Source organism: Styela clava, chromosome 11, assembly GCF_964204865.1.
Source record: "Styela clava chromosome 11, kaStyClav1.hap1.2, whole genome shotgun sequence".
In the NCBI taxonomy this organism is placed as follows: Eukaryota; Metazoa; Chordata; class Ascidiacea; order Stolidobranchia; family Styelidae; genus Styela; species Styela clava.
The window spans coordinates 19,916,249-19,940,315 of NC_135260.1; the positions used below are offsets into that span (position 1 = coordinate 19,916,249).

The window sequence follows — 24,067 nt, forward strand, 5'->3', positions numbered from 1 at the left end:
CCATATCAGCCTAAAAAAAATATAAAAAAAAAATTGATAAAAACAAAATAAAACTGATTACAGAATCAGGAAATCGGACAAAACCTCAAGTCAGGTTTAAAATGTACATATGTTAGATTGAAAGGTGTTTTCAGAAGAAGTGGTTCGCGCCAGTTTCCATGCATTTCACACGTCGTCGCAAGGACCATAAAAATTTAGTGTTAAAGGACACTATTAACTATTACGATCACAACGGGTGACCCAAAACACAGAATCCATCAATTTACTTCCATGAAGAAAAACTTTTCTAAGAACTTCAGATGCATGGACTGGAAAGTGGTGGGAGCCATAATAGACCAGTAACCACGCGCAGTACTGGCGTAGTATATGTATCAGGTTAGGCCATGCCACGTGAATATGCCCATGTGTTTCAGTCCCTTTATACAACTTGATGTAAAGTAGGCACACAAAATTAGTTCCCTCCATATTGGTACGTACACCTCTGGAGCGCCAATACCCCAGCGATGTACTCGCACATGTACCCACCCACAAAGGGTAGTCAGAAGTGCGAAGTATATCTGAGGCTCAGCACAATGCGCTGATATGTTACTGCTTTTGTACAACAAGTAATGTGCAACAACTGCATCAACTCTGAAATCCGAATCAGTAAACCTCATACAAAAAAGTTCTTGTAAATTCATTTATTACAAAAGCAAAAAATGATAACATTGCGCCAATATGAAGACAAATGGGTCTACCATAGTAGCATTCAACATATATTCATTTACAAAGATAGTTCTAATACCCGGTTTTGGCCACTTATTGCCAAAACGCAAACAAAAGAAACATGGTTTATAATAATAAAAACAAACTAAACATTGTTGACAAAAATATTTATATATCTATACAACTTCATACAGCGCTGCAATAGAACAGAGGCACTACCATTCGGTCAATATGCTTGGATTTTATTCACTACGAAAAATTAAAACTGAGTTTGCTGCCACTGAGTACTCTCGTAAAGTTTAATAAAACAATATCAACTAACTCCGTACAAACAATTTGTGATTAGATTATATATATAAGTGTGTAAATGTAGGATTGGATAACCATTGGACCATTAGTGGCGAAGACTAAATTTAAAATGACCAAACATCAAGTTGAGCCAGTTGCAATAAATGCAAATTAAAAACTAAGCGCATCAGTGTATCATCATTGATAAACCAGACATAATCAGGCAGTGGTATATGAAGAGGTAGCTGGCTCATATTGTGCTTATTGTGAGCCCTGATATCCAACAACGAACAGATAAATAGTATAAGCAAGAACATGGAACAATGCAAAGAGCACATCCATATATTTTTGCAAATTCCTAAGTGCCCAACGTCACTATTGCCAGCGTCGGAGTGTGTTATTTCCAATTTTATCGGGTATCGGAATGCAGATGTTCAGGATGTCGTAGACAAAATTTGAAGCTGAAGCAGTATAGGCCTGTTAACTGTTAAGTTGGGAGCTGGAAATTACCACAATCGAGAGTCAAACCAAATTCAGGCTCTGATGACAATCACCTTGTTCCGTGCTATTCATTTAGTCCGCAGTGAATACATTTTTCTTACTGCTCTCTTTTTGAATATATGAATACAGAGATTCGATGCAGGAATTGGTCACTTGTATTGTTCACGATGTGTAAGTTAACTTTTAGCTGGACTTGAAGATACTTTGCTTGCGTTATCACTCACCGTTACTTGTACAGAAGTTGCGTCTGCTGGAAATGATAGAGAATCGTTTAAAATAACTTTCTAAAACTTTACCATACTTAGGGAAATTGTAGAACACCCACCGGAGCTAACATAGGCTCTCTTTCTATAGAATTGTGTGGTACATAAAAGACCAGAGAATAAATAATAATGATCAACTTTATGCATCTTGACTCCTAGTCCTAACGGCTAGTCTTGAACCTTTTGAAAACTATTGAAATATGTTACTAATAAACTAGCTACAATTTTAAGCTAGTAAACATGTCAAAATTCCAATCAGCAATGAGAGAATTCACAGAGAAAACTGGAGAAAAGAAGTTTAGGGGGACACTTCCATTCATAAAATTCAAGACTTACCTCTTTGTCCGTTTGTGGCAAGTTTCCAAGCCTCACTATATATTGTTGTGAATGGTTGTGAAGAATTGGCAGTGGTGGCACCTAAAATACAGAATGCCGTATTGTATTTTTTATACAGAACATCTTCCGTAAATATTGCTCCAGAGTATGGTCTAGATCAGGGGTGTGCAAACCGCGGCCCACAAGAAAAATTTGTGTAGCCAGTGGAGAAGTGCCAATTTCGAATCGTGCGCAGCCCGCGAAACAAGTTTTTAATTTATTTTGGTTCGAATATTTCCAACCCCCTTGCGTTACGAAGCCTGTACCTGAGTGACTGAGTTCAATTATCATCAATGTCTATGACGTTACAGTTCCTCAAATTAATGTGCCTAAATCTACTGGAAAGCCTGTATTAAATGAAGGTGTGGCCCCCGGTTTCACCTAGTTATTTGTATCTGGCCCTTATGCTTTAAAGGTTGCACACCCCTGGTCTAGTTTACCATATTCAAATGACAAGAATATTTCTTGTACCCGGCATAATATTTAATTTCTCACAGATTATAAAAGATCGTGGATAGGGGTTTAACAACCCAAAATCTCCAATGCAGTTAAGCAAATAGACTACCAAAATTCCAAATTCAGACTTCAACAACTCAGCTGTGGCTCAGAAGATTTAAAACAAGAGCATTGAGTGATATGCCATGTTAGTCATAAGAGAGTACATACAACACATGCTCATTATACATATGTTATAAAACTAACCTATTTTCAAGAAAAGTTATACAACAAAATATTCAAGTCAGTTACCTGTGTTTGGAACATGTGAGGTAGCACCTGCTACTGTGGCAGCAGGAAGAACAAGATGCGGTAGTGTCACAGGTGCAGTGATTGGAGCTGTTCCTAGATGAGAAAAAATGAATGTGTTCATTGTCGGTCAAAATCCGAGCTATGGACCCAGAGACCAACATTTTGAGCTGCTGTCAGGAATCTGAGTCATGATTGTCTCAGGGACGAGGAAAAAAACTAACTTTATTCTTCTATAGAAAAAAATTGTCAGCCGATGTGTGAGAATAAGTAAATGATAAACCATCCAGATGTGTTATCACCTCAAAAATATTGATCAACAGCTCAAAATAATTTTACCTTTGGAAACTATATACGAGTTTGATGTATTTGTGCTTTGAAGTGAGACAGGCCTTAATTGACTGAGCAATGTACTGACAGGCTGAAGTTCTGTCAAACGTTGCGATATCGAAGCACCCTTTCCGTTTTTCGCTTGCGGTGAACCTTGCGCTGCCGACAGCATTTGTGCCATTGCTAACTGCTGTTGAATATTATTCGATGTGTTGGCGTTACCGCCAGTTTGCTGTTGAAGTTGAGCTGCAGCTGACAGTATGTGTACAATACCAGGTTGTTGTTGCGTCGTTGATGCTTGCTGCTGAGTCTGAAGAAGTTGTTGTTGCTGTTGAATGCTAGCCAGTTGCTGCTGAAGTTGAGCCAGCACACTAGGATTAGCATTCAGTAATTGTTGTTGCTGACTGTTGTTGTTATTAGAGTTGTTGTTTGTTAACCCTAGATGAAAAAAACATTAGAATATTTTGCTGGATAAGATGTAATTTTGTCTGTAACCCCAAGAAGTGTTAAGCTTTAGTTTAAAACACGATCGTTCTGGACCTATATCAACAATAATGATGATTATAGGATAGCTATCTTGTATATATGGCGTTAATTATTTCATTTCTATTTTATTGAAACGTTTTGAATATTGTCAGTAAAACAAGACTTATGTTTTCTGGGTCCCGAAAGTGATAAATTCTAAATTTAAATTTTTTTAGTCACCGATTATAATAATTTCGATAGGTGCATAATATTCATTTGAGCTATCTTTTCGGTTTTATTCCTCCTTAGCGGAATGAGTAATGACATTTTATTTAAAAATCATATAGTTTAAAATAAAAGTTTTATTATACCAACTGATTCAACTCAGCACTCTATGAACATTTCGACGCTCCTGAAGTATTTGTACCAAGATGAAACACAAACTGAACAACCCTAACCTGGTACACATACTATGTTCAGGTTGTGCGCCATCTTGGTATGAATACTTCGGAAGCACCAACTTTTCACAGGTCTTCAAGATAATAACATGATTTAAATAAGAAGACTTCTTCACACAGTCCCAGTGGTTAAAACGTTAGTTCGGGTTCAATTCCATGCCCAACATCATACCCAGGGTGTAATAAATTGGGTAGCCAATATCGAAACAGAAAGATTCCGATATTTCCAAATAATAGTAGCCGTATACATATTGTAAGATATCAGTGACTGTTTGTGCATGGTCTAGTTAAGAGCAAAAGGCGTATAAATGTGTTGTATAAAGATAGAAAAACTTACCGACTGATACTGGTTGAGCAGCATTCGCAGCTTGTTGGGGTTGCACACTCCCCAGTGCAGCAGCTGCTGATAAAAGTTGAGCGGCATCTTGCTGTGTTACAGTCACTGTTGGCTGTTGCACTTGTTGTTGTAGTTGTTGCTGAGCAGCTAATAACAATTGATTCACTGTTGATTGTTGAGAAGTGGCCGATATCATGACCTGGCCATCAGAGTCTGGTTCTTGTTTTACGAGCATTGCTAAAAATTGATTTATTGTTTTTATACGATGCTTATCCGTATCTTTTGCTCTGACCAGACCCTGCACAGGCGGCCACTGATATCTAATGACATGTAAGAGGTAAGGTTTCGTTAGGTGAGGATTCGATAACATCAAATTTCTTTATTGATGCCGGTTCAAGTTTGTTCGATGGCTTGGCCCATAGTTTAATTTTAATTTCGGCCCATTGCGATAAACAGTTGCATGCTCGTGATACAGACATTTTGTTACAAAACCTATGTTATCGATATTAATGTCTTTGTAATATATATGAAATTCAATCTGGAATCAAGTGTTCTTCTAAGAAAAAGATAATCACAAAAACACACAAGAATTCCAGAGTGGAATTTGATACAAATCCCAATTTACAAATTTGAAAAACTTGAATTTCATAAAAAATTTTGGAATACTATGAATCCAATAATTTCTCACCATTTTGTAATAACTTTAATATTTGTTGTTGATCTTGTTGTTGTTGCTCTGTTGAAGCAGACTGTTCCACAATTGTCACTTCACTTGATGGTATTGGAACACTTTGGTTAACTGCTGCTTTCTGTTAGATATAATTGTAAAAATTGTCATATTTCCTTTTCCCTCCTATTCATAATTTCAACATGGGCTTTTGATATGAAGGGCCATTGGGTACTTCCGAAGTATTTAAACTGAAAATGCGAACACCAGAATGTACTATGTGTACCAGGTTAGGCCATAATTTCAGGTACAAATACTACGGGAGTCACTTGGCTAGTCCCTGAACCCCGAAATAGAACCAAAATAAGAAAAATTGGAATAAAATTACGGCCTAACCCTAATCTGGTACACACTACACATACTACGTTCCGGTGTTCACATACTTTGCGAGTACTGGCCATCGAACAGACAGATATTTATTTTCAAGAAAATACAAATATGTGGTGCATTGAAAGAAAGAACTCAGTTCATTCGATAAATATTCTAGAAAGCAACTTTTTGTGAATAGCGTTATAGATTACTGGAATACAATCATATACAGACAGAAATTCAAGTGTTGAATGAATTTTTTTCACAATTTTAATTTCTGATTTATAAAATCAGATGAATTCCTATTTTCAATGTAAAATATCGTACAGCTATTGAATAGGGTAACCTTTCTAAAAAGTTCAAGGCACCATCCTGACCTTCTCACTATCATCAATAGAAGATGAAGATGTATCAACGTCATCTTTCTTAGAATGTTCAAGATTCTGTGTTCATGCAGTGCAGTTTCATAAAGATTGTGTAGTCAGTCGAAAACAGGTCATGCAAAATAGAGAAAAACATTCCATGCGAGAATCAAAACCATGCAGCAATAAAAAACTAGTTATATTAACTACTGTTTTGAAAAATTTAATAAAAAAATAAAGGGCACAAAGTGTATGGATTGTTTTGCTAAACTTTTGTGAACTACTGGATCAATCAATCATTAATAAATTTCATGAAGATTTTTACATTTTATTTTAATTTTTAAATTTTGGGAGTCCTACAAGGCCTGCTAATTGGCCAAAAATTTAGCCAGTTTAATTTGATTCAAGTACACGTTTCAAATGGCATTTGTGTCCATAAATATGAGCATTTTTTTTTTAAATATAAAGACTAAAGAAAATAAGTTAAGGTAATGCTTTTTTCTTTGCTGGAATTTTTTTCAAGGGAATTTGCTTAAAGCGAGGTCATAAGAGACTCATCTTTGAGAAAAGTTAGGGTTGACCAATTGTTCGCCAAAAGTTACTAAGACTACATGGAATTACAATTTATAGAAAATTCCATGTCTCCTCGTACTAAGCTGAACAGTACTTACGATAAAATAATATTCTATAAGGGAAATAGTAGAATATATCATGATTCAGAAATTTTATGCTATTTTCATACTTTCAATCCGAAGAAGCGAGCAGCCAATGACTAATAAGGAGCTATTGTTTTTGGAAAGATCCATCCTGTATAAGACTTCCACAGCCAATTTATCACACTATGGGTGGCAGGCATAGGATTTGAACTCAGTATCATTGACTCAGGTCACTAACATACTTTTTTAAAGACATTCCGACAAAGCACTGTCACTCAGGAGTAAGTGACTGATCTCACAGATTTATGGTGGAAATAGAATGTGCTGAGAAATGCTAATATTACTAGTAGTATATATGATACAATTGGCAATCCAAATAATAGCAGAAATAAACTAATATATCTGGTACATTTGTCCATGCAACTTATTGTTGAGAAAATACATGCATGCCACAAACCTCATTTTGTTGTGTTGTTGATGTTGTTGGAACTCTTTGTATTATCATTCCTTGAGCAGCCAACTGCTGTAATTGTTGTTGTGACATGGTGATCACATTCTGTTGTCCTGGTAATATGAAAAGAAATGTATATTGACTAACAACTATAACAGATAAAATGTAAATAATTTTAATAGATGTTTGTCAAGCACCCGCTAGAGCTTATCATATGATACTATATATACACACAAACAAATTTGTTAAAAATCAATTAAACAAGTGAATTAATTATAGTACATTGTGTTTTTTAACGAAGTAGAAGATCTTTAGATTACTCTTTAACAAGATTTCTCAATAATTTGAGACCTTTTGGTCAGGTACAAATACAATCCACAAGCAAAACAAGTTTCGCGATAATTCAGACTTCAGAGGATGCACTATCATCCCTCATTTTTTTTCTTTAGGGGCAATACTGCTCACTTTGAAATTCACTGGCCTAAACTTCAAAAACCATTTCTCCTATAATAAGAAGTGAAAAAATGATCTCACCACCCTCAGTTGCAATTTGTATCTGGGTTGCGGGGGATCCAGTAATACCAGCAGCTGCAGCAGCAAGCTCACTCACTTTATATGAAGGTTGTTGTTGAGTTAATTGTGTCACGTGCTGGGCAGGAATCTGAATACAGGGTTTATGAAAGATTATGAAGATATTACAACTGACAATGTCAAAAAACAATTGCATGAAGTAAACTGGGTATTCCCGTAGTATGTATACCAGATTAGGGTTAGACCATAATTTTATTCAGATTTTCCTTATTTTAGTTCTCTTACGAGTTCAAGGACTGTCTGTGTTAGCCAAGTGAATATACCCCCTGCTTATAGCTTCCAGTCCCTTTACACACAACTTGATGTAAAGTAGGCGAACAAAATTAAGTTTCCTCCATATTGGTACACACGACTCTGGAGCGCCGAAAATTGAATACACTTTATAAAATGGGTCACTTAATTGATAATCATAAAATTGGGTGACAAAGGACAATTTGTTTGTTATTTGACCAAATTAACTATATTTTTCATTCCTGTCTGAAATATTTGAGCATATAACAGTTTCATTGAATATTTTCAGGGTGGGCGAAATGCACAAATAATAGTTGTCTGCATTGAACCTACTTCACCATCGAATGATAATGATACAAATACTAGTAGTTATTATACATGGTAATATAAGATACCTCTATTCTGTATAAAAAAATAAAAAATCTTTTTTGTAAATTTCAGAATCCAAATTATCATTATTTTGTCTGCAGAGAAACCAGGAAAGATGATTTAGAATTAAAAGCAAACTTTTTCTAAATCTCTACAATCTACCTGTATATTAGCACCCGGTTGATTTCCTCCAGTAGGTAGTGTTGATCCACCAGCAGCAGCAAGTACTTTATTTAAATCTTTCAATTGCATCACGACCTGAGAAATTGAATATATAGTATATTTATCAAATTGTGAAAATAAATTTGGTGGCCTAGCGCAGTGGTTCCCAAACTGTTTAAACAAAATTCCATGACGGACCCCTTCATTTATTTAATGATTCACGGCCTTGTGCACTAAAAATATTAAAAGATCACAACAGAAAATCAATGTGCCGTATAATGGGAAACATTAAAATGAACAAAAGTATATGACGAAGTTTAATGGGAGTGAATAAGTGTAAACTATTATTTAGTTCTTAGCAGTGATACAAGTATTTTCATGAATGAGTCACTTTTTGCAAAACAATTTGATAGATATTATGAAACTATTTGTCAAACTATTTGCAGTCAGTATTCAGAGATAACTACGAAAAATTAATTTAGAAAATTTGTATTACCGGTATATTCATGCACACAGTTTTCACATCTAAATATTAAATTATGAATATATGACCTGCTGTTGTTGTTGGTTGGATAAACTTGCTAAATTCTGTGCTGTTGATGTGACAGCTTGTCCGTTAGAACTAACAGCAGATAGTTTGTTCACTTGTTGACCCTGCATAAACAATGCAATAAAACTTGTATAAATATAAAACAAGACAAACACTCAGATAGGTTCTTAATAAATAAACAAAATATTTTACAAATTGATAAAATCTCAGATATAAACCACCATAATAATATATTATTCAATATAAATCAACAGCCAACTTTCAATGTCCTAGGAGTCTAGGACCCCTTCCAGAGAATTTCCATACCTGTTCTTTCATAAAAATACATAGATTTATTTCTAATGATTTTTCATCAGTTATTTCAATTGCCGTGTTTAACAAGAAAAAACAACAAACAAAATCAAGAGGAAAAACTAGAGCTGCGTGCAGCTTTAACAGGCTTCCCGACGCGTTTTGCTCACTGGAGCGTGAAAGCGTGGTCAGTCATGCATAAAATTTGCAATTTATGATGGGGGACTTATTATCTGCATGTGATGTAAATTTCAAGTCTCTAAGTAGTGTTGTTCTCGAGAAGAAAAAGAAAATGTAAAATCCTATATTGCTCACTGGAGCGTATCGCCGAGGTCACTCATACGTATCCTTGACATATCGTATCCGGAACATGTCCATTAATCATTGTTATGAATTTCAACCCAATAGCTTGTATCAATTTTGAGAAATCGCAAAAAAAACTGAAGACCCGTTTTGCTCACTGGAGCGTGAAAGCGTGGTCAGTCATGCATAAAATTTGCATTTTATTGCTAGCTGAGAACTTCTGCACATTTGAGGTGAATTTCAAGTTTGTAGGACCAATTTGAAAAAATAATAATAATAAATAAATAATAATAATAATAAAACACAGGAATACAATAGGTTCCCTGCTGACAAGCAGCGGGAAGCCTAATAAACTAGAGCTGCGTGCAGCTTTAACAGGCTTCCCGCGTAAAAAAAACTGAAGACCCGTTTTGCTCACTGGAGCGTGAAAGCGTGGTCAGTCATGCATAAAATTTGCAATTTATGATGGGGGACTTTTTATCTGCATGTGATGTAAATTTCAAGTCTCTAAGTAGTGTCGTTCTTGAGAAGAAGATGAAAATGTAAAATCCTATATTGCTCACTGGAGCGTATCGCCGAGGTCACTCGTGCGTATCCTTGACATATCATATCCGGAACATGTCCATTAATCATTTATGAATTTCAACCCAATAGCATGTATCAATTTTGAGAAATCGCAAAAAAACTGAAGACGTGTTTTGCTCACTGGAGCGTGAAAGCGTGGTCAGTCATGCATAAAATTTGCATTTTATTGCTCGCTGAGAACTTCTGCACATTTGAGGTGAATTTCAAGTTTGTAGGACCAATTTGAAAAAAAAAATAATAAAAATAAATAAATAATAATAATAATAAAACACAGGAATACAATAGGTTCCCTGCTGACAAGCAGCGGGAAGCCTAATAAATAATTAAACAAATCAGTCAATTTACCAGAAATTAATGTACCAAGTAAAGCCTCGCTGGGCGGAGCAAGGGCCCCATTTGAGGAACCCTGATATAAAATAAAAGAGCAAACCTGATGTGTAGTCAGAATAATATTTCCTTGGTTTGTATCAGACTGGGTGACAACTTGGCCCTGTTGATTCACAACAATTTGCTGAACCTGGGAATAACAATGATGGAGTTGAAAGGCTGAATTAAGAGTGACCAAAATCTAATATTCTATTATTCTGAACACATTATATTTTCGAATGTGGAATATCGAATATTTTTTAAATTGAATCATGTTTAGCAAACCATAAAATTTGCATAAATCGTTGTGACTTGATTTGAATGTATAGATAAGGACAGATTTTTTTTCTTAGTATTAGTACAATTAGACTTCAAATGCTTATTTCACCCTGGGTGAATTGTTGGGCAATTGACTTAAGCTCAAGATTTTAACCTGCTATGCCATCATAGCCGAGTCTGACGCTTTCACCCCTAAGCCATCCTACTTGAAAACTTTCAAAACTTCATTGATGACAAAGCCTATGATTTAACAATCCAATCCTATTCCAGTTTCATGTAAAAGCCAGATTGCTTATTAGTAGAGAATTACCTGTGTTTCAGTTGTACCAGTTTGTTGTTGTGATGATGCAGGCTGGGTGTGGATTGTTATGGTTCCATCCTTTCCTATAGTCTGCAATATATTGTTTTATTAGAATTCATTAAATCAAGATAATAAACATAGTTATCGTACTATGGACTTGAATATTTATATACACTAAACATGTAGAATGGCATCTAATGATCATTCGAGATTGGAAAAAAAAACTTCTACTACGAAGATATTCTGAATTGCTCATATAAAACAACTTGAAAATTGATCAAAACCTCGCTCTCTCACCAATTCCCATCTTCATCCATAAATGCTAAATATACAAGCCAGAGTTTCCATCATTTGAATTTTGGACCATAAAAAAGCCTTTCCGGCCTAAAATTTTGTAATTTATTGCAATTGATGGTTGCATTGTTAGGTTATGAAAACAAGTTGCCTTCCTTATACCTGTTGGGTGATGATGTCGCCACTGACACTTTTTAACAATTCATATTGTTGTGCAGGAGTCAAGTTTGCAAATATTTGTGGTAACGTCTGCGAGCTGGCTTTCGCTTCTTGTGTCTGAACTGAAGGAACTATAGGTGGTGGTGGTAACGTTAAACTAGCGGCTGAAACTACTTCTGTTGCGGATGGAATACTCGATGAAGAAGTAGTTGCTTGCCGAGTAGCACCTGAGAGGGTGAAACATGAAAAAATAAGATGTAAATAGAAAAAATCTAACAATGAAAATCTTTCAATATCCTTGAAAGATTAGTTTGAAACATACTTCGTATTTGAAAAAGATATTTCAAAACAAATTAAAATAATTCAGTTATAATTACAATAATCAGTTTTAATTATGTTTTGTGACAAAATTGAGAATAAGTTCTATCATAAATGCCCAGACAATATTCAAAACTGAAAACTGAAAACATCTGAAGATATTTTTTTAGAATATTTCAAAACAATTGAATAATATTGTATTGTACTTGCTATATTAAATTCTAGATTATAAAAATAATTGTATTTTAAATTGTAATTTTGACATCTGACTAAATCAAACAGACAAGGTTATTTGATAACTTTGGATATCTGTACAAAATTGTAAACTTTTTTACATTATAAACTTTTTTATGAAAATAACATAAAATAATTTGAAGATGTGCTGAACAAGCAAAAATTTAAAATATATTCACACAGTACAAATGAAATTGTGATTTATATTTTTTTGATAGACATCCTTATTATATCATACTTCACAATTTCGTTGAAAAGCAAGACAACCTCAATATTGTAAAAATAAATAAAGTATTTATACCTGATGTTGGTACACCATCAATTGCTATATATTGTGGCAACCCTCCATTAGTGGTTTGATGTTGTGTGTTGCTTGAAACCATTTGTTGAACAATGCTATCAATGGCGTGTGAAGAAATCATTGTCGGTGTTGATTTTCGACCTGATAATTGATTTTTAAAATATGATGTTGATTTAAGTTTTAAGCAAAGTGGATATATTCATCCATTTTTCAGATAGGTATGTATTTCCAAAGACTTTACCTACAATAAATTTTGTTCAAAATCAACTCTATTCAGATAATGTATTTATATATTTCATGTAATCTGAATACGAAACATAATATTCATTACAAAATCCTATTATAGATTAGTCAAAGTATATTGAACTTTCATACAGTTTGTTATGATAATCATTGCAAGTCATTTTGCTTCAAACATGGCATTTCAAAAGGAATTTCAAAAATTTTACGAAACAACATACGTTCTGCTTTCATATGTAGCAATGGTGAAGGAGTGTTAGCTTGATCTGTTAAATGTTGATTATCTTTCATAAAATCCGACGTCTTGCTTCTTACGATCCTAAATATCGAATAGACAATGATGCTGTTGTTTGGGAAAAATACTACATAATGATAAAACTTGATCAGTATAGATGAAAAGGAATAAGAAAGATAAAGACAGCAGAATTCAAATTGTGAAGGCAATTTATAATACTTGAGAGCCAAGTTGAGTGTTTGATTAAATTGAGTCTCTTTTTATTAAAAAAATTAGGATTACATTACACAATAGTTTGAAAAAATGTATTATGTCAAATATAGCTTTTCATGAGTTACAAAAACACAACAGAAATCAATCTGGTTTATCAAAATATTTAAAAAAAAAAGATTTTAATTTGAAAATAAATTGCAATCAGTGTTATTCAAAATATAATGTCAAAAATTAAAATAGTTTTCTTTCTAATTCTTATTTTCTGTAAAATTTAATATGTTGCAGAAAAAATCATTTTTCTAAAATGGCATCAATAAAATGGATACAAAACGAATTCATTTAGACCAGTGGTTTTCAACTGGGTTACTTAGCACCTCAAGGTTTTGCCAGTAGTCCAGGGATTCCACAAATTTTTATCCGAATCTCAGAGTCGATATTATTATATTTTTTAAATGCCAGTATTACATCTGCTTATACATATATTTGTAATTTATACAATGCAGACATTAAAAAGGTAATTAAAATTCTCTGGAATGTTTCATTGGGATTTCGTTCCACAAAAACAGTGAAAAAACACTGATTTTGACTGTTCAAACATAATTGTAGTGTAGAATTCCCCAAAAATGGTGATAAGAGGGTGCTTTTTGATTTATATATTCCATCAACCTCCTTTGTTGTGTACGTTTATTTGTTAGAACACATTTAATATAATATATTGATTTTTCTATTCGGCACCTTATTGGTAGAAACCTAGCAATTTATCTACCTGTTTATTGATGAAACACTTGGTACTGATTCTGGTGTGCAAACAGTCTCTGACAGCAATCGGTCCCGAATTTCCCAAGCAAACATAGTTGGGTTTTCACGTTTATATTCTGTAATTTTTTGTACCACAGTTGGAGTGGCAACCTTCGGCTTACTGCCTCCAATGACACCAGGTCTTATACTACCAGTTTCATAAAACCTGTAAAGAAAAAAAAAATAATCAGTTTTTAATTGTAGTCTTCCATATATTTTCATGTAACCCAACAAAACAGTAAGACAAACTTCACTTATTCATTTTACATAACAGTAATTTTTTAAAAAAAAATTTTGGTAAAATTTTTTTCTATTCACCATATGGTAGGTGAATGATTCAGTCTATGGATAAAGATAGAGATAATACGACAGATACTAAATTACGTGAAAAGTATTTCAAAACACATGCCTTGCCAAAATCTTGCTTACGCATCCATGGGATACTCGCAACTGTCGAGATATATCACACGGACGAACACCTTGATGAGAAAGATCAACAATACGTTGTCGTATTGGTTCAGGTAAAGGACGTCCATTTACGTACATTCCTCCTAGTTGATTGACTCCACTTCCATGGCCTGCTAGAAAAAGACAAAATCTGATAAAAATTTGAATGTTAGCTATACACGAGAGGCCAAGGAATATAAGAATAGAGCTGTGAAAATCTTCAGTAGACACTGGTATAATCAAGCATGATTTAATCAGAGCATTTTTATAGTTCTTGAAAAAAAAATCAAACAAATGATTTTTAATCTGTTCAGAAATATTTTATTTTATGATATATTTTATTATGAGTTATAACTAGTGTTGAGTTTTCAGCAGCAAATTGAAATAAAGAGAATCCACTGGTGAAATACTTTCTGATGTGTTGAGTTGCGGACGTTGCGGTAAAATTTGAATATGATTTTTCGAAAGTATTAAGGAAGTACAAGAATATAAAAGAAAGTATAGGAAATTTTATTCAGTTACTCAAGGAAAATGCTTTTTTGTTGATTCTCAGATTCTACCATTTAGCCCCACTCCAATGTGTTTCAGGCATTGTTAACATTTTATCCCTAATTTGTAAATCGGTCAGGTTTATTTCAACTATATTCCGAAATATTTTATAGCATCACCATCATCTCCATCTGCAACCTCTTGTTTTGTATTTGCAGCTTTTCCAGCTCCTGATGCTGGAGATATCAATGGTGTACCATCACTTGAATGAGCTGATATTAAAGTCCCTTGACTTGTAACAAGATAAGTAAAAACTGGTTGATTGGTAGGTTGCGGAATTATGTGTGGCTTTCCGTCTTCACCCATTCCAATTGTTTGTGGGCTCAATGACTGAGGAGCAATTCCTGAAGCCATAAGTGCTTGCGTGTTTTGAACTTCTGATGCTGGAACAAGTTGAATTGTTCCCGTGGCCTGCCCTGGAACAACTTGAACCGTTGCTGCGGCTGCATTCTGTGATGCCGCTACTGCCGCAGCTGTATGAAGTAAATTACTCATCATTGCAGGATTGACACCTTGTGGAGCAGCCACTGTAGCTGTATTGTTTACACTACGTTTTTGTTTTTTGTCTTTCTCTTTTTTGATAGGTTTTTCTAGCACTGCCATATCTTCGTCATTCACTTCTTGTTCCACAACAACTTGTACTTGTGGTTGATTATTTTCAAGTTCGAGACTAAAATTCTGATTTGACTCCATTATTTGGACTTCATGAGCAGACTCCCTGGCCAACATGTCTTGACTATTTTCTGTGGTCACTACAGTTTCTTCCTCTGCCACATCACCTTGAAGAATGAGAAGTTCATCAGAATTACTAGATGACGCTTGTGTTGAAGTGTCATCAGATGTCGCCACCACAGTAATGGTTGGCTCGTGCTCCAAATCTTTTTCTACAGATTCAGCTGTTGTTATAACAAGTTGATCATCATCGTTAACCATTTCAATAACAACTTCATTATTATTATTTGCAATATCAACTTTAGCGATTTTTGAAATTGGTGCTGATGATGAATCCTCGATAGATTCATTAGAATTATCAGTAAGAGAACGTTTCCTGCCTTCCTCTGCATTTCCTAAATCACCTCCTTCGATGATAATACTCATTTCGCCGCCTTTTTTCAATTGCTCAGAAGATATAACTTCGTTTGAGTCTGTTTCAGAAATTTCATCACCTTTTTCTAACGACATGATGGAAAGCTATAACATCAACTTGATTGTTCACAAAATATTTATCTAGTTTTTATATATAGTGCCACTATAAAGTCTATTGTCAAAACATAGTAATTTAATATAAACAAATGCAATACTGCTGTACTGGCACACAAGTTCATTTTTTTTTCAACATACTTTTTCGTAATTAGTCTAATAACGACCCAGGGTTTATAATTTTTAAAATGATCTCAATATAGAAACGAGAATATCGGTCAGAGATCGAAGACTTATCGATCGAGCTTTTACTCCATAGGGACACCCTGTGTCCCATCACTAATTAATTAATAACTCGCTAATTATACAACATAAATCCTCCAAAATCAATAGGCTTCTGGTCCGAGATATGATGAATGCACATGCAGAATTTGGAGCGAGTTTAGCTTCGCTTTCGTGAGATATCGTGTGTGAAAAACAAACGAATACCTATCAACATACTTACTGATCAAGATCGATAAGTAAATACCAATTTTAATTTAATAAGTAATAACAATATTTACACAAATATGAAAATATTTCTATTTTGCTTGTTCTAACTCTTCGGTTTTAGAATGGCAAATGGGGCAGTGGCTGCTTGTCAAATACTTTGTATCTTAAACATATTTACTACAAACTACAACCCTGTGTTTTATTGATCAAAAATTAATTTTTAAGCTATTTTTACATTCGGACATTGCCAACTTTGAAACATTACAGCATTATGGGCAATAAATCGGGAGCTACCGTACTATATTACTGTAATATTGAAAATGAATTCGATCATTAATGCCTTTTTATTGTCCATTAAGCACTTGTACAAGTTTAAAAGTAAACCTGTTCATATCATCATCTATTATTTAAAAATGTTTGAGCCTGTGGATCATATTATCTATACATCTGATTATCACCATTTGGGAAACTAAGGATGATAACGCCATAATGCTGAAATTAGCTGATATGCCATTCATATTCTCAATGACATGATGGCTGAATTGATGCTTTATTAGGTACAGTTTACTGTTCCTTGAAAACGGTATGTAGACCTATACAAAATCAAGGTATAGTTCAACTAGCCAATATCACATTTCATTGTCACCGCGAGTAAATGCGACACCGTGAATAATACAGAATATTAAGGAAACATCGATTGGCTCATTCAATATCACCAAAAAAGGTCCGTGAGCAAAAGATAAGGGAAAAATACAGAAAACACGTGTTGTTGTTTATAAATTCAATTTCATGCGTCTCGAAATAAATATTGCAAAACATATTTCGCTCTGATAGGTTTTGCTCACTGGAGCGTATGTTATTTAGTTTTAGACAATCCATTCAACCGCGAACTTTTTTACTCGCATGAACAAGCATTGCACGCCTGGTTGATAGAAACACTATTGATGCAAGCTATGACATTCAAATTCAATACATTGTCGAAATAACTGAACTTTCCACGTAAATGCTTCAACTCAAACGAACGTTTTCAAAGAAAATGGCGGACGCCTCGGCAACCGACCGAGACAGTCTTTCAGTCGAGCGGAAAGTGAAACAGGGCGCGTCTCGATTTGCTGAGCACGCTGTCACGCAACGGACGCTGCACTGAGACTAAAAAATAGCGCGAATACATTTGAGACCTATTTTATTGAGGTTGCGCAGGTCTTTTTTTCGAACCGACATCAGAGTTGAAAAATGGACTGGTGGCATTCCCGAGTTTATTATTTTACCAAACGTTACTGATAATTCAAGTCTTTAAGCCTTAAACATTTCTTATACAAGTATACAGTACAAATTAATATATCATCTGCTCAATAGAAAAGACTCGATAAATACAATTCCTATTCTGACGTTCTTACGTAAAAATCGAGGATATATTTCTGAGTTTTTGTGCTGACAAATTACTGGTGTTAAGTTGTAATTGATTTGAAATAGTAAGATAAATTTATCTAGCTCCTATTTTCAACAATCTATTCATAAACTGCAAAGCCCTGTAAATGGAACGATAAAACTTGTTCAAGCGAACAAAAACCACAGAGGCGAAACAACATAGCGCTTATATCCAGCGAAGCGGAATGTCAGTATGTCAAGCGGAAAGAGAAAAAGAGCGCGCCATGAAGCTCATTGTTTTGAAGCAAGCCTGCGGGCCCACACGAGCTGTACGATTACTTACATATAATACAAAAGGAATGCTGTTTGCCGTAACCGAATATCAGAGATTAGTTAAAGAGAGAAAGAATCACCGCGCTGGTCATGAGTGGGATACGCTTCAAAGCTTGCGAAATAAAAGTAGTATGACAAATGACGCACTTCTAAAGACGCCAGAGTGTATTTAACATCTAGCAAGATGGTTCCTAACGATTATGGGGGCATTACTAGCATTTGTGTGAATCCTTAATATCTTATTTAATTACGTCGGTTTCAATATCGGCCAAGCCTTCATTACATCGCGATTGTATTTACGCTGATTCGTGTCAATGCATTTTGCTTTAGGATAATATTCCCAAAACCTAATTGCTCCAAAGCTTCAACAATATAGTTTTTTTCTCTCGATACGCTAATAGATTTCCAATAGTTTTAGTCCACCGCGCCTATTCATCACGTTTTTCGTAAATATATCTCGGAGACTATTACGTATAACACGACTTTATTAAATATCAAGGATCAAGCTAACAAAACCATGTTGATTTAAATGAATGGATAAATTTTAAAACAATCCCCATAAAAATTAAATAAATAAAAAGAATAAACTATGTCTTCTCAAATTTCTAATTGATTTCCGTTCCAATTTTACTTTATTATATTGTACATGTGAATTTGATGTAAAAGAATATTTTAGTTCGAGCAAATGACTATCGGGTAAAATATTTGAAGTGTTTAGTGCCTTTCTAATTTCGCACTAAAATTTATGCTGACTGCACTCAAACATTTCGCCCCGAAACGACGAAGAGTTTTTGAACTCTAAATACAAACGCATACGATAGTTCCGGCAGATGTCGCAAGCGATTAAAGATTAAGTGAATTTTTTCACGAAGAAATTACTCCGGTACGCGATTTTGAAAATTGATTACTACAGTCTACAAGCCTCGTAATTAGACGCGAAGTGGAGCTATGGATCGTGAATGCTATTACTTTTATTTATTTTAAAAATATCTGTAGACTCTATGCCATGGCATTCATTTTTCACTTCGATGTTGGTGTGGGGACATTAAAAAATTGAAAATTACTTGTACCTCTTGATCAGCAAAGACGGGTGTTTTTGATTTCAGAAATCTTCGACATCGAACACAAAATAATTTTGTCTTAAATAACGGAGAACGACTAAAATTAGTTTGAACATAATGGCGTTCAATAATTCCGGCAGATGACGCAAGCGACAAACGATCAAATGGAGTTTTTCGCAACGAAATGACACCACTAATTGATCAGCAAACTCCCTAGTCAAATGATGAAAATAATAAAGTCAAGGCAGTATCTTTTGGTAAACCAATAAACTGTTCCAAGATAAAAAAATTATTCTCTTTTAGATTGCCGACTTTAGTCGTATCGCAATTAACCCATGTAAGATATCGTGTCAGTTACTAAAGTCTGTCTTAATTGGACACGTAGTGGACATAGCGATCGTTTCAATATTATGTTGTTGATGTTCTTATTGTTGTTGTTTTTAGTGTCCTTGTTCTTTGACACGTTTTGAAGAAATCGCTTTCCTCTTCGAATACTGGTTCAATTGCTTTGAAATTTTCAGTGGTTGAGGAGAAAATTTTTCTCCAGAAGGCTATTACTTTTTTTTTCGCTATGACGTCATCAAAATTATTCCCACTGGCTGGCTGTCCATATATTTGAGCATAGCTCTCTTGTTTATATTTAGTGTTTGTGTAAAATATGCAGACTCACGTATTCTCACCATTAGCTAAGTTTCAAGTATTTTGTCAGTCCATATTGTTTTTACATAATAAAACTAACATCAAGTTTTGATGAGGGTGGTTACGGGTTGGACTTAGCAAGTTGGTAATACACAAAATATTCGATTCGATAAGTGAAATTCGCGCAAGGGCAAAGGTGTCGTTTCAGATAAAGGATATGAAACATACACATTTTATATACCTAAATATATGGTAGTTGAACTATGTATGTCTGAAGAAGTCTGACCTTGGTCAGACGAAACGTTACAGAAATATATTTGTGTTAGTGTGCAGCAAGACTCTTGAATCACCTAAATATATACGTATGAAATCCATAGGTTGTTAATAATTGGGTGGCTTCAAAACCTTATATTACCGTAGTAGCAATTTGTTTTCTTGTAAAAGAATGCAGCTTACAATAAATTTAGGCTTTACACCGATGGATTCGCGTCATCACCCTATCCAATATCACGAAGCGTTACAATCATTGGATTATCCGAGGAATTCCGATTCGTATCATGCACGAACGCTTTACATTATCCCCCCTTTCTGGCCGAGTAGGGATACCTGTGGGAACGTGATGGGTCGATTGCATTTACAAAACAAACCCCGAAAGCATCGGTGCGGTCATGCATTCAAGCGAAAAAATTCCACACGGAAAGCAGACTGTCTGTACCCAGTAAACAAGTTAAACAATGACTACACTTGTGAAGTCGAATCTTTCAAAAATGTTTTTTTTCACGTAAAGATTACTCGCGGTTTGCAGCACCTGGGTCGTTGAAAGGCCGCATCTGAAATGAGACATAACGCACTATAATGTCACACAGTGAATTTAAGAGAACAGCACTGGCAGGAAACCAAGTTCATCTACACTCCACGACCAAACCTTCATTTTTCTCAATGTGAAAGCGATTTCATGCACATTATTATTAAAGCCAAATCATAGAAAACAAGTTCGAATTCAATCTATTGAGTTCAGTGACTACAGATGATCAATTGTCCAGATCATCGTAATCGAGAGACCGAGGACAGCGCGTTGATAATATGCCTCATCGATTTTATTAAAACATAGCGTTGGACCACCACCCAAGCCCATCGTGTTCCACCCCTCCGCCCGGATAAGCATGGTCAGTCAACGGTTTTTGAATGAGGTCTTTACTCATATCTAAATCGTTCATCTTTGCATCATCAACCTGTTTATACTACGTCGTGAAGGAATGTGGAATACATTCAAATTACAATTTGCGTAACGCGTTCGGCTATTTATGTGATGATTTTACAAATGTCAAAAAATTATTATTATATTTTAAATCCAGTTAGCTTAGTGCAGCTATGAATATATTTCCTTGATTTAGTTACCCACTGAAACTTTATTTCGTAATAAATAAGAGCCTATATTTCTCAACAAGCTCACGACGTAAAATAACATCTGTATTGTTACTCTGGCTTTTCAGCAGAGTCATTGCCATCCAAGTTTACTGTAAGTGGCAACACCGGAATTGCTTGTAAGACATTGAAAAGAAGGTTTGAGAAAAGATAGATATATACTCGTACCTATGTTTATCAAATACGACTAGCACATTGTTCAAGCAACATCACTTAGTAGGAAATAATTGTACGTATGAGAGTATATGGCCGTTTTATCATCATCTCGAGGTTCCTAGGAGTCTGGGATCCTGAGTATAATAGCTGTAGCAATTTCTCCTCAATTTTTATTAATATTATGAGATAATCTTTTTTAGTTAACACTTTTCATGTATATAGATTTTAAATCATTATTGCTGTTTAATATTACTTTTAGCAAATGATAGTCATAGCTCTAAGAAGAGTTGCGAAATTCCTGCGCTTCCACATTCAATTTAAATAAATCCCAAAAATATGAGGACGTTGCAATATAACTGTAGTCTTCAACTATTACAGATGGGAAAGATTATTGCACTCATAACATAATATTGGATGTTCAGCCATAGCCAAAACAATATAGGTGAATAACTAAATTTTACATTACTTCTTTTAAAAATTCTTACATTGCCTTCCTGGACCGTGTCGTCTATTTCCATCTGCCTTTCCATTATTTGTCGCTCCCACCATAGTTGCCATGGGATTTTCATCTGAGATTACCTGGCCATGGTATGGATGAGGTCCACTATTCTGCAATATCATTTGATTGTTTTCATCGGGCAGTGTTTTAATCTGGGTTGGATGATAAAACCCCTGTCAAAATTAAAAATTATTTATAATTATAAACCCGCGAACACAGAGTCAGAAATTAGTCGATGCTACATGCATTATAATATGCACTTAATATACCTGTGGCAGTGCGATGTTGTTCATGGCTAGCTGAGTTGCTGCAGTTGATGGAAATGCCTGTATGGATCCGTTATGCATTTGCACATACACTGGGGATGTCATACGCTGAGGGCTGGAGTCCATAGGCATTTGGAGAACTTCTGTTGGAGTGTGATTGCTGGGAACAGTGAAAGCACCGTTAACAAAATGTATTGGTCCCAGTTCGCTTATAGGATTGATGATTGCTTCTGATTCTTGCTTTTTTACTCTGTATTTTTCATGCATGAGATTTGCAGTGCGATTTCCATTAGGTATATTATCATACGTGTTTATTGTACTATTACTATGAATCGCTTCTGTCAGGCTTTTCAAAGGTGGGAGTCGTGTAGACGCTGATGTCGAGACGCCGTTCATTAGAGATGAATGCTGAGCTAAATTTGAGTCGACTTGTGATTTATAGTGTGTGCGCCGGATTTCTGTATCAATTGTGGGAGGAATTACCGAATTTTGTTCCATTATGGTCACTCCCATTGATCGCTTGACATCCATCTCACCATGACGAGATTGTTTCTGCTTTGGCGGATCTGCGTCATCCACTTCCATAGAATCTGGCATAAAGACTTGCGCCTGTGATACTTGGTAAGCATCGCTTGAAGCAACTGGCAGGGCCATAACTCCTTGGCTATAAGGCATACCGCTGCTGACTGCGTCTAAATTGGCAAAACTTTGTTGTTGTTGATGTAAATGCTGTAAAAGTTGTTGTTGGTGCTGTGAATTACTTGTTTGTATTAACGACAAAATTGAATTTGCTGCTAAGGCCGTTGCCGGGTCGATGTGCATTGCTGTCGTTGCATCCTGCAAAAACATAATGGCATTGTTATGAGAATGTTCCAAACGGCTATACATTGCAACGGCAGAAAACTTGAATATTTGTCTATTTAAATATATATATGTTTATTATAAAACATCCGTTTGAACCAACATGAAATGTCAACTCTTGCTTACGCAAATTATAAATATATTAGCACGGTTTCGAAGGCGTATATTGTGGTTTTAGGTTACCTCAAGGATACGCTATACATACTTCTCTAGATACCTGTGATGAAGCCACGCGCGTTTGACCACCTGGGCTGCCGTATTCAGTTACTTTCGTGGCCACTCCAGCATAATGTGCGCTGTTTCCCATCTCTTCCACATAACGAATTTCATTGTAACCATCTCCACTTCTATGTCTGACAGATCGCAGGGGTGATAATGACGACTCTTCTGATGTTGTTGACGGTGGAGAACCAGAAAACGCTGTCACTGACTGCGACGGCGCAAGTGACGAAACCGACAACGCGGATGTCATTAGATGTGGTGATGGTGCAAGCATATGTACTGAATTTATCTCAATAAGGAAAAAATGAATTCAGTACCAATATGAATATATTGAATTTCTAAAATTGGAACAAAAACATAGTTCTCAGTACGATGTTGGCGACGATGTTTCAAATCCCATCCATATTTTAGTTGAAATAATACCTCAAATTATAACATCCCTAATAAAAACGTCCTCTGAATCCCCTGAATTAACTCCATCTCATTTCCTAATGTTATTACCGGTATTTTAAACTTGATAATTTAATTTCTACGTATAAGCATGATCAGTAGTGACTATTTACATGTTTTCATTACATTCTAAACTCTGTAGTCAAGTGCTCTATATATGAATTTTTGTGTTTTATTTTACTGTCATCGCATCATCACACACCCGAACAGTTTTTACGGCCGACAAAACCTGAAAAGCGTAAAAATTCGTCGACTATGTCCACCCATCAGCTGACTCGTCCTCTGTCACACATACAGAACTTAATACGCTCAGAGCGGTGAGAATTTTATCATTCAAATATCGAAAAGGGTGGAACAAATTGGGACGC

At 35.1% G+C, this 24,067-nt stretch overlaps 1 protein-coding gene across 8 annotated transcripts; it reads right to left on the reverse strand.

Annotated features, from left to right (window-relative positions):
- Positions 1-665: 665 nt before the first annotated feature.
- Positions 666-23,598, reverse strand: LOC120347049 (uncharacterized). 8 transcript variants are annotated; one of them, XM_078117599.1, is made up of 21 exons: positions 23,233-23,598; positions 22,170-23,003; positions 21,887-22,073; positions 14,201-14,372; positions 13,760-13,957; positions 12,767-12,864; positions 12,306-12,446; positions 11,456-11,679; positions 11,009-11,089; positions 10,484-10,570; positions 8,877-8,978; positions 8,325-8,420; positions 7,506-7,632; positions 6,978-7,084; positions 5,880-5,945; positions 5,155-5,275; positions 4,467-4,613; positions 3,216-3,644; positions 2,880-2,972; positions 2,094-2,174; positions 666-1,744 (listed from the first exon to the last, which is right to left on the reverse strand). In XM_078117599.1, the coding sequence occupies exons 1-21, from the start codon at positions 23,521-23,523 to the stop codon at positions 1,671-1,673; spliced, it is 3,756 nt and encodes a 1,251-aa protein (XP_077973725.1). In that variant the 5' UTR covers positions 23,524-23,598; the 3' UTR covers positions 666-1,670. The 8 variants fall into 8 exon arrangements, with proteins under 8 accessions (XP_077973725.1, XP_039272792.2, XP_039272793.2 ...); XM_039416858.2 differs by having other exon boundaries at positions 666-1,741; positions 4,467-4,703; XM_039416859.2 differs by having other exon boundaries at positions 4,467-4,703; positions 23,245-23,597.
- Positions 23,599-24,067: the final 469 nt, after the last annotated feature.

Coding starts and splice junctions, on each gene's coding strand:
- LOC120347049 (XM_039416856.2), bottom strand. CDS start 23,523: ATGCTTGCACCATCACCACATCTAATGACATCCGCGTTGTCGGTTTCG. Junction 14,373..21,886: donor ACACGGTCCAGGAAGGCAAT/GTAAGAATTTTT, acceptor GTCTTTTTCTAG/CAGGCCATGGAAGTGGAGTC. Junction 2,175..2,879: donor CTCACATGTTCCAAACACAG/GTAACTGACTTG, acceptor TCTGTATTTTAG/GTGCCACCACTGCCAATTCT.